Raw genomic sequence first — 11,786 nt, forward strand, 5'->3', positions numbered from 1 at the left:
CGCACAGTGCGTTGCCAGACCTGGTCCGGCACTTGGGGGGGGAGGGGGGGGGCGACATGCACTGATACTGTATCAGAATCTGCGATACCTCCACACTGCTTAGATGGTGGCCCCCAAACCCATATCTCCAAAACCTGCGCAGATCAGATGAATGCAGCCAATGGCGTGATGGACTGACTTCCAAATCTAAGGAAGGAACAGGAAACATTATTAATAACAATAGTAACCAATCATGAGATAGATGGGCTTCCATTGCCGCCCTCTCTGGAAATGTCACCTGACCTTCATGTGGGTCCAGTAGGGTCTTGCTGCCGCTCATCTGTTTTGGGTTAAAACTCCATTCTGGGAATTTTAAGAAATGACCCTTGAAGTCCGCCCCCCCACCCCCCTCCCCCCTTAAACCCACACGCACCCACCCACACGCACACACACCATATTGCAAGGGTTAAATGCTGGTGAAGTCTAGGGGTAGAGGAGTAGGGTGTAATAGTTACCCCATTTCTTGGTCTGGGAGGCTTCCACCACACTGCACGACCGCTCACCCGAAGCCTCTTCTCTTTGGCCTTCTGGCCAGCGGTCGCAATCTAATGCCATCAGATGCAATGCAGGACGCGCAGTACCAGGGAGCCACTTTAAGGGTATTTTCAATGTAAATTCAGCGTTCAGTATGTGGCCGGTTGGCAGCCCCGGCCCGTTATGTGCTATCAGAGAGATCCGTGTCCCATCTCCCCATCCCTCTAATTGCATTCTGTTCTTCTGCTGCTCTTGTCTCCCTTGCAGGTTCCAGTGTCCCCAGTTACCCGAACCTCTCAAGTTAGTTTGACAACTTCCTGTTAACCATCTAGGAAAAACAAACAAACAAAAAAAGTGACCACTTCCTCTCCCTCACTCCCCGATCATCGCCACCTCCGGCTCCCTTTCAGTCCACCATTCATCTCGTTTTGCTCCATGTCATCTGTGTTTGTCCCGCTCTCTCATACGTCCTTTGAGTTGGCCCCGGTTCTGGTGAAGGACAATAGTGTAGCGAGATCGGATCAGGTTGTAGTGTGGAACCCAGGACATGAGTCGGTCCCCACAGGCCAGCCCGTTGGTTTATCTGTCGCTGGTTCTTCTCCAGGGTTCCTCTGTCATGTTCTCCTGAGATCCGCCATGAGGAGGAGACACCAAATGATGACGTTTATCCCGCATTCTGCTCCTTCCATCGTAATTTTATTATTAGGACTTCTCTGATCTTCTCATCACTCTTTACTTAAATTTTTTGTACTCAATCTTTCTCCAATTTTCTCCTCAATCTATAGCTTTCCTGTCCTCCTTCCAAATCCCGTTTTAGGGCCCCGCTTTCATTTTTCTCTGATGTCCCCTTCTCTCCATCCCACCATCCCTACACAGCATCACAGCTCACAGGGTGGACTGTCCACGAGGGCTGCATGAACAACGGGCGACATTGCGGTCCATCCTGCTGCTTCTCTCTGCAGTGCTGCAGCATGCTGCGTGTTAACAGCTTCGTCTGTCCGTCCATCTTGCTGCACTGTCCATCCACGTGTGTGTCCGCCTGGAAACGTTGTGTGTTACGGCCGTTGGATCACGGTTCTTCTTCTCTCCCCCGTCAGGTATGAGGGACCATCCTCCCATCCCGATCACCGACCTGGCTGACAACATCGAGCGCCTGAAGGCCAACGATGGACTTAAATTCTCCCAGGAATATGAGGTGAGACCTGTCTATAGCCTCTCATGCCCCCCTCCCCCACAGTCTCTTAAGCCAAGGGCAAGTATTTCGAGACTTCTTGTTTTGTCTTTCAGTCCATCGACCCCGGTCAGCAGTTCACCTGGGAAAATTCCAACCTGGAGGTGAACAAGCCAAAGAACCGCTACGCAAATGTTATAGCGTACGACCACTCGCGTGTCATCCTTACCTCAGTGGACGGTAAGTAGCCTTGTAGTCATCGGGCCCAATGCAGATCCTTAGAAGTAGTCTTTACCACGGACGTGTGGAATGATTTTTGGCAAATTTGGTTGTGCAGCAAAATTACAATTTTTAGTTTTTGCCCAATTGGTCTCTATTTTTTGCCAGGTGACCAAAAATTAGCATTAAAACGTTTCCTCTGGGCCTACAGGGCTCCTAGCTTTGAGGCGCCATCACTGTGTGACTCAACAACTACGACATCAACAATTGCCAGGTCATCGAGGACATTGATAAACAAAGCCAACCGATCACACATGTTATAATTAAATATCCATAAAAGAAGTACAAAGTAATCGCGCTCTGTTACCTTAATTGCTCCTTCTATTCTATTGGTAGATCTAAAAAACAATCTTCACCGACTCCAATACAATTTGGCAAAAATTGGGAAATTTCACCAAAATTTCCGGAGAGGTGAAGACCACCAGTTGTGTTATTCTCCAGGACTTTACTAGTTATTTTGTTCTCAGGAGTCCCCGGCAGCGACTACATCAACTCCAACTACATAGACGGGTACCGGAAGCAGAACGCTTACATCGCCACGCAAGGTCCGCTGCCCGAAACCTTCACCGATTTCTGGCGCTTGGTGTGGGAGCAGAGGGCCTCCACTATTGTGATGATGACCCGGCTGGAGGAGAAATCAAGGGTGAGCTGCTGCTGCAGAAATGGGATTCTGGAGATAACGAGGGCTCGGATCTCATCTACGCGGAGATTGTTAATTGCAGCAAATGATATTTTTAATCGGTGCCACGGCATCCGCGCCAAATTAGATTTTATGACTCGCCCCCGGGGGCCGAGGGACGCGAGACAAAAACAAGCATGCCGATGATTTCATTGCCCTTCGCAGCGTTAATGCGCCATAAAAAAGCACTTCAGTCTTTCAATGGGCAGGACTCTTCCTACATCAAGTCCAATACTGTATGTACTATATTATATTACTATACTATGTGTACCATATATACTTGTCATCAGGGGCGTAACTAGAAATCACAGGGCCCCATAGCAAAATTGTGTATGGGGCCCCGTGACTTCTAGTTATACCCCTTGCAGAGTCCACTTGAGATCCCACACAACACAATGTACAAACACTGTACATAGAAACAATGTATATAATGGATAATCTCTACTGAAAGATCAATATTAATTGATCTGCAGAGCTGGAATTTTTCAGTTGCGTTCTGCATGCTGCAGAGGAGGACCCTTGCTCTCTGTGTGGAAGCAGTGGTGTCTCTGCAGAGGTCCAACAAACCTTCTGAAAAGTCAGACCTGCAGCTCTTGCAATAAGCAAAGCTCATGCTCACTGCTGATTGGAGAGCTCTGGCTCTGACTCGGCAGGAGGCGTGTCAGACCTCTGCAGAGAGACCACAGCTTCCACGCACAGAGCAGGGGTCCTCCTCTGCAGCATAGTGGCAAAGCACAGGCTCTTCTGCTCAGGCTGTGGCTGCTTTCTAAATAAAATAAGACTTTGCTGATCTTTTGATGCTCCTGGAATGTATTGAGCAAACTTTAAAATCACCCTAATTTTGTATCTGATTAAAACGTGATCATATTTGCGTCCCATTCACAGGTGAAATGTGACCAGTACTGGCCCAGCCGAGGCTCCGAGACGTACGGAATGATACAAGTCACCCTGCTAGACACGGTGGAGCTGGCCTCGTACACAGTGAGGACGTTCGCCCTCTACAAGGTGAACGTTATTCTAACCATGAACTTCTCTCATCCTGCGAGTCGCGATAAGGCGGCACATTACCGGAGAAGCTAGACAAGCAAATTAAGAGTGTAATGTTTTAATTTACTTTTCAATTATAATATAATTTTACGGTGCGCTGAGCTTAATGAGAGGAACAATGAAGGCAGATAGAGGCGCCGAGCCAAGGTTTCGCACACCTATTGCGGGGAGATGGTGACTGCGTTTAGTGCGCCGCGGCTCGCTAATGTCATCGCCGGAGTTTAATTTAACCGTCTTCCGTTACGGAGACGCCGTCCAACTCCTCCCGACGGATCTTCCCAGGCTGACACAAAACTTTTTGTGAAAGTGTTTCCAATGACGTGGAGTAAGAATCGCGGCACAGTTCTCGGGGTGTTTCTATGAAGAGTAAAGATGAGGATTTAGCCAAATGTGCGCTGGAAGAGCGTTCTGCTTTTCTTAGTAGCCGCCGGAACGGCACCTCAAGTTCAGAGCAGCGTCCGTGTAGTGCCACCAATTGGATGGAAGGGGAAATCCTCTGCACACCTTGCAGCAATCAAGGCCTATGAAGACAATGGTGCTTGTAGTGATGAACGCGGATGGCACCGTGCAGACCCAATGTAGGAAGAGGAATCACCAGCACTCGGTAGAATAATCCAACATGTCCATTTATTGGACATAGACGTCACATAATCACAAGAGCCAACGTTTCGAGACCACGCAGGATCTCCATCAGGGCATAAAGAGTGATGAAGAGACCCTGCGTGGTCTCGAATAGTTGGCTCTTGTGATTGTGTGACGTCTATGTCCAATAAATGGACATGTTGGATTATTCTACCGAGTGCTGGTGATTCCTCTTCCTATATCGTGTAGTGCAACCAGACGTCACGGCTCCCATGTGTGGTTGGGTGTATGCGATGTACAGCACCCGGTTGTGACCCGTACACATCTGCTGATTGACAGCTATGGATATACACATATACACATGCACCGTGGCATGTGTCTTCACACCCTGGCACTTTGCTGCTCCTTGGCTGCTTCAGGTATCTCTTGTGGGAGCAGTGTGCCTGCCATCTCCTTTCCAGCCAGAGCAGGACGCGTATGGCCCTTACACATCTCCCCCCAGCTCTTAGCAACCTGGAGGGAGGTGTGTAAGGGCCATAGCCACCCCCACCCCCCCAATGTTACTGGTTGCTGTGGCCGACGTCCCTTGGCAATCAGTGATGTTACTGGATGCTGTGGCCGGCGCCCCGCTGCTCTCCTGGCAATCAGTGGTGTTACTGGATGCTGTGGCCGGCGCCCCAATTTTCTCCTGGCAATCAGTGATGTTACTGGATGCTGTGGCCGGCGCCCCACTGTTCTCCTGGCAATCAGTAATGTTACTGGTTGTCAGGAGCTGAGCAGGACGCTCTGGATGAGATGATGATGTAGAAGCAATGGCCATCCCCCACCCCCTGGTTAACATGCACCACCAGCACACATTACCCCTCAATCAGCATCCACCACCTGCACACCTTACCCCCCTCCCGTTAGCATGCACCCCACCCCCTGCCTCAGGTGGCGAAAAAGGCAAAGGACACCCCTGCTTTTGGGTGTGAATACCTACTCCCCCCACCACATGCTGTATTTCCTCTTGTTACAGGGGGGGGAGCAGGTATTCAATCCCATCACTTCTTACAGAGCAGGCGGAATAACGCATGTTACGCACCTTTGTGAAACGAGGGGTGCGTAAGTTGCGGAATCCAGAGGATAATAGTCCACAATGAGGAAGAAAGGATTTGTGGAATGAGCCTATTGTGCTGACTTGGTGCAAAAGCAAATCTCAATTCTTAGACACTTTGGAGCATAAAAGGGCCGATTATCAATACACTTATTATAGATAGTCCCCTCCATGTGCAGATCCGGGTGGAACGTCCTGGCATGGATCAGTGATGGGATATTTGGGGTGTTTATTGTATTTTCTATCTTACAGAACGGCTCCAGTGAAAAACGAGAGATCAGACAGTTCCAATTCATGGCCTGGCCAGACCACGGGGTTCCCGAGTACCCCACCCCCATCCTGGCCTTCCTACGCAGGGTGAAGGCCTGTAACCTGCCAGATGCTGGGCCTATGGTGGTACACTGCAGGTAAGAGGAGACGGGGGTGATGTCCAACAGAGATCCCATGTAAAAAAAAATCCCCAACAGGCAACATGTGGTAATGGTGGGACACACAGGAGGGGACACAGTAGTCATGAGTTTTGTGAAGTGCAGTCTTGGATCAGCTTACCATTATGCCAGTTATGCAGACAGTATAGGGAACTTTATGTATGGGGGGAAAAAGCATATTGAGTACATCTCTGCCATACATGCACGTTCCACCATGTCTTGTCTCTGTTTAAATGCTGATATGTCTGTTGATCTGCCAGAAATCCAGTGAGCTCCTCACTTCCTGTAGTGACCCGACAACACTGCCTCTGCAGCACTGAATTCCTAAGTAGTGTTGTCAGCCCTGCCTGAGTTCTATCCTGCTCTACTACATAAGGGAGGGGGGATTCTGTAGTCCAGCAGCATTGTCCTTGTCTATACTACAGAACCCCCCTCTAGTCCCTACTAGACTACAGAACCCCCCCTCCCCTTATAGGGGGGGAGATGATATATAGTAGAGCAGTGTAGAACTCAGGCATGGCTGACAACACTGCTTAGGATCTCAGCAGTGTAGTGGCAGCGTTGTCAGCTCACTCCAGGAGGTTAGGCGCTCAATGGATTTCTAGCAGATCAACAGGTACTTTCCTCTAAGCTCGGGGAAAAGTACGTGTATTGGAAGATGTACAGAATATTTATTATGTAAAATGGATACAACTTAAAGTGGAGCTGCAGTTGTATCACATTGTATCTTAAAAAGATTAGACAGCTCAGGTCACATGACCTCTGGATACCAGGAGCGTTGTGGCCGTTTCACATCATTGCAGACTGCAGGGGGTCTTATGTCAGTGGTAGCCAAACTCCGGCCCTCCAGCTGTGGGTGGAACTACAAATATCATGGTGCATCTCTCATGTGGGAGTCATGTCTGTGCCTGTGAGAATCTTGCAATGCTTCATGGGATTTGTAGTTCCACCCACAGCTGGAGGGCCGGAGTTTGGCTACCACTGGTCTATGTGAAAAAAGGTATCGCAGCTTCCCTTAAAGGAGAACTATGGGGTCAGTGTTTTTCCCCATAGTTCTCAGGGTAACGGATTTATACAATGTATCCGAGTCTCCTGTGTGAGTGAGGCCTGACATTGTATCCAGCGTTACACAGTCTCCACTGTCTATGTCTTGCACAGTGCCGGTGTGGGGAGGACCGGGTGCTTCATCGTGATTGACGCCATGCTGGAGCGAGTGAAGCTGGAGAAGACGGTGGACATCTATGGTCAGGTGACCTGCATGCGCTCTCAGCGGAACTACATGGTGCAGACCGAGGACCAATACGTCTTCATCCACGAAGCCCTGCTGGAGGCGGTCCTGTGCGGAAACACAGAAGTGCCGGCGCGCAGCCTGTACGCTCATATCCAGAAACTGTCTCAGGTCCCCGTGGGAGAGAGCGTCACCGCCATGGAGCTAGAGTTCAAGGTATGTCGGCTCCGGTGCGGGTTCTTAACTCTGAACTCCAACCTTACCTTTCCATTCCCTATACTTGCAGCAACTTCCCTATTGTGATGAAACTGATCGCTCTCAATTCCCTGCAAACTTGCATCTCCACGGTATAACCCTTTGAAGCTGCAGCGACTGTCCTAAGCTCTCCTTCATTTCTTGTCTGAAAAGCTTCAATGATCATTTATCCCCTTTCCTCCTGCTCTGTACTGTCATAGGGCATCCTCTCACCGTTATCAGCTTTATCCGCCATCAATAATTTTTGCTATTTGTCGTATACGGACGTGAACTTTAGGACTGGCATCAGTCACTGTGCTGCTGTTCCAAAGCACCACATGAAAGAAAACATCCCCGGCATCATTTAAAGCCTTGGTTCTCAACTGGTGGGTCGTGACCCCTTGTTCAGTGGGTCACCACATGCCATCCGCTTTTCTAGATGAGGCTCCCTAGCCTCCCCCATAGCGCAGCACTGTCAGTTCCCGGGCCAAGCAGCCATTCAAAATATGCTGCCTGGCAGTGGCGTCACAAGGGGGGTGCACCCGGGTAACACCATTGGACTGACAGTCATTTTGGTGTCACCCCCCTCTGAAAAGTTGGGTGCTCGGTCATGGACCGAACGCCCGACAGTATCAGGAGAGAGGAGGGGACACGACGGCATACCTTATCCCACCGGGTGACTGTCCCCTCCTCTCTCTGCCGGCGTCCATCACCAAGATGGCCACCGGCAGGTATCAGAAGAGCGCCACGCACGCGCGGTGACGTCTTCGCGTAGTGACACCCGGTAACCGCTCCGGGTGTCACCCAGCCTCTGGACGCCGCTGCTGCCTGGTGCTGAGTGTCAGCTTGAGGTGGGGCCACGGCCGCGAGGGAGCTTCATCCATACCTGCATTGCTTGCCCAGCTCCCTTGCGTGCCCTGTAGAGGTGCCTGGACCGGAGTGACATCACATTCTGGCTCCCGGCACCTCTACAGGGCACGCAAGGGAGCTGTACAAGCAATGCACATATAGATGGAGCTCTAGCACAGCACAGCAGCCCACACTGGACCCCAAGCTGAGGATCCCCTCCAGTTCTCATATGATATGGAGACTGGGTGGATCTGTACCTCAATGCCGTGTGTTCCATCGCAGTACGACTTGGGTCACGACTTAATGGCCGAGGACAAACGTGGGTCCTGAGGTTACACAGGTTGAGAACCACTGATTTAGACGTTTGGCCACTGGATGCTGTAGACCAGTGATGGCGAACCTTGGTACTCCAGCTGTGCCAAAACTACAAATCCCAACATGCATCTGCCTCTGGGAGTTATGCTTGCGGATGTCAGAGTCATGCAATGCCTCATGGGACTTGTAGTTCCAAAACAGCTGGAGTGCCAAGGTTCGCCACCACTGCTGTAGACTATAGCTGTGTAATCTGTTGATCACTCTCTTGGAGTATAATAAAGCGACTGATCAGCAGATTGCTCAGCCAAAGTCTGCTGCACCCAATGGCCATGCAACAAGAGATGCCGGGGATGTGTTCTTTCATGAAACACTTGAGGCAGGTGCTGTGGTACTGACAGCCCCCTCCTACCAAACTTCATCTTACTACAGAGCAAAGACCAGTGATGACATCACCGGGTCTTAAAAGAGGGATTTTATTAAACCAAAATGAAAGGTGTTGAGTCGGGGGGGACTGCAAGGGATGTATTATTTGTGTACATTACACTTTCATATATATCCACTCCTCACATTGACGATGGAGGAGGACACTTCTGAGATCATTCGGCTTCGCTATGGCGTGTGTGTGAGTGGAGAGTCCTTATTGACAGTTACCAGACACGGGGATGGATCGCAGGGATGCCACTGGAACGTATCTCAGCGTTTGAAACAATGTTTCTTTTCTCTTCGTTTTCCACATAGCTATTGGCCAACTCCAAAGCCCACACCTCACGCTTCATCAGTGCCAACCTACCGTGCAACAAGTTCAAGAACCGGCTGGTGAACATCATGCCGTACGAATCGAGCCGCGTGTGTCTTCAGCCGATCCGAGGCGTCGAGGGCTCCGACTACATCAACGCCAGCTCCATCGATGGCTATAGGTAACGTCATGATGGAAAGCGCACCCTAGGTGCATCTGTGACAAAATAAATCGAGGCGACTGGACTTGTTGTATTAGGCTGGGTTCACACCTAGGCGTATCGAATATGCGCGTTTGTCGCACGTTTCGTGCCGCGTGTTTTACCGCGATTTGCGGTAAAAAAACATGCAACGTTTCCGAGGGCTACCTGGCTGTATCCCAATGGATACGCGCGGCAAGTACGCCCCAAAGAAGCTCCTGTACTTCTTTGGGCGTAGGGCGTTTTGTATCGCTTTCCTACGGCCTGTAATACGCCCAGGTGTGAACCATACCCATAGGAAATAATGGGATTTCGGTGTTTGAGCGTTTTGCAGAGCGTAGGAACGCGCTACAACACGCCCAGGTGTGAACCGGGCCTGAGACGCTTTGCTGGTCACCAGACTAGCTTTCTCCGTTCCGACACTGATCTGTAGTAAGATCGTTTCTTCAGATGTTTATTCAAGCAATCAACAAAACTTCATCATTGCCGATGAACACAGCAAGAGAGTCAGAATTGATCAAGAGTTTTTATAAATCTATTAAACTGATCACATTGATACATCTCTGGCCACCATTATACAAATGTTCATTCAAAATTCCTAGGTGGACTTAGAACTCAGCCCGTGAGGCATTGCATTGATAACAAGGGAATGTTACCGTCATCCGCTTCTCCTGTCCTCATGCTTCCTTCCTGTTTTGCAGGCAGCAGAAAGGCTACATCGCCACTCAGGGACCCCTGGCGGAGACCACTGAGGACTTCTGGCGCATGCTATGGGAGCACAATTCCACCATTGTGGTGATGTTGACCAAGCTGCGGGAAATGGGCCGGGTAAGAACAATTTCTACACACACTTCAAAATGGTAAACCGGTTGGAGAGTACCAATGGTCTGAAAGTGATTTTTCTAGGGCTGTTACTGATAACGCACATACAGATCCAACTACATTGGCCTTTACACATACAGCACAGCAATTAAGTCATAAAATGAACTAGGATCACACTAATCCAGCACGTTATTCATCTCACGTGCCCCACTCAATATGGCCGCCGCTTGAGTGGGGCAACTCAGAATAATAACGTGCTGGATGAGTGTGATCCGAGTTCATTTTATGACTTCATTGCTGTGCTGTATGTGTATAGGCCAATGCCTTGGCTGGCGCTCGTGCAGAAAGTTTCTTGGGCAAACTCACCGGCCCAAGTGGCTCCGTCGGCTAACGAAGGGAATAGGAGTCCGGTGACGCCACGGACATCGACGTCACCCGACTCCTCCCCCCTTCCCTTCGTTAGCCGAAGGAGCCACTTGGGGAAGGGGGGAGGAGTCCGTGACGTCACCGGATTTCCGACGGGAGTCCTGGAAGCCGGCGGAGAGGTGAGTATTTTCATTAGCGATTAAAAAAATTTTGATCGATAAAAAAGATTAACGATTAATCGAGAAATGAATCGTTAATTTGCACAGCCCTAGATTTTTCCAAACAGTCTATTTAGGAATCCAACCAAACCCTTCCAGAGGCTTAATAGCACTCTAAAAAGCCTTTTATGTCCAGGGTGGTTAGAAAAATAAGTATCTGAAATATCAGAAAGGACAAGCGGGGCACCTGGAGGTTTTATACATATGAAGTAAGCCAACAGGTGCACTTTAAGAAGCCATGGTGCTGGTGCTTTCATTAAAGGGATTGGTTTCAGCAACTAGTCTTAGTGGAATGTACATAGTACTACACATAATAAAATGCATTCCCCCCGTTCTTCATATTAAAGGAGAACTATGGGGTTAAGGCTTTTCCCCATAGTTCTCCTTAGGGTAACGGGAGGACACAAACTAGCGTCCTCCCGTCACCCTAAGCTCAGTATATAGGGAGCTACAGCTCGCGGTATACTGAGACGCCGTAGCCGGAGCAGATCCCGGCATCGATGTGGAGAACCGCCCAGCTGCGTGAGTGACAGCTGGCTCTGCCTATCTAGAGGCAGAGCCAGCTGTACCCGCCCCCTCCCCCGTCCGTTCCGCCAGTCAGCGCTGGCCGGTCGGAGAAGTGAGCGAACACCGTCATGTGTTCGCTCACCTCCCGATCTACTGAGCCGACCTGTGACTGTCTCATTTTCACAGGTCGGCTAGAACTATGGGGTGAGTGAAAAGCACCCGCCTCATAGTTCTCCTTTAATACATGCTCTGTTCTGTTATATTGGACCTTCATGTAGTGTGAACCGGGAGCTACTTCGGCAATATTGCTCAGCAGCGCAGGGATGTTCATTGATTATTCCGGTGCTTCAGGATAAACCTGAGAGTGTTTAAATAGAACTTTACACTGGAATAATAAATCGACATCCCGGGACATACTGTGTAAGCAATACTGCTCAGCCAGCTACACATTTATACTACATGAAGGTCCAATATAATGGAATAATGCATTTATTTATAACTGTGAATGGATAGGAGA

General features: G+C 49.8%; 1 protein-coding gene across 1 annotated transcript in view; it reads left to right on the top strand.

The window, feature by feature from the left end:
* Positions 1-11,786, top strand: part of PTPRF (protein tyrosine phosphatase, receptor type F) — a 276,943-nt gene that overhangs the window by 259,848 nt on the left and 5,309 nt on the right. Inside the window, exons 23-30 of the mRNA XM_018558965.1 lie at positions 1,611-1,708; positions 1,801-1,924; positions 2,431-2,606; positions 3,528-3,647; positions 5,620-5,774; positions 6,954-7,239; positions 9,160-9,338; positions 10,058-10,184. Of these exons, the coding sequence (XP_018414467.1) occupies positions 1,611-1,708; positions 1,801-1,924; positions 2,431-2,606; positions 3,528-3,647; positions 5,620-5,774; positions 6,954-7,239; positions 9,160-9,338; positions 10,058-10,184 (1,265 nt within the window). The remainder of the gene's footprint in view (positions 1-1,610; positions 1,709-1,800; positions 1,925-2,430; positions 2,607-3,527; positions 3,648-5,619; positions 5,775-6,953; positions 7,240-9,159; positions 9,339-10,057; positions 10,185-11,786) is intronic.

Source organism: Nanorana parkeri, unplaced genomic scaffold (assembly GCF_000935625.1).
Source record: "Nanorana parkeri isolate BGI_ZX_2015 unplaced genomic scaffold, ASM93562v1 scaffold371, whole genome shotgun sequence".
Lineage (NCBI taxonomy): Eukaryota > Metazoa > Chordata > Amphibia > Anura > Dicroglossidae > Nanorana > Nanorana parkeri.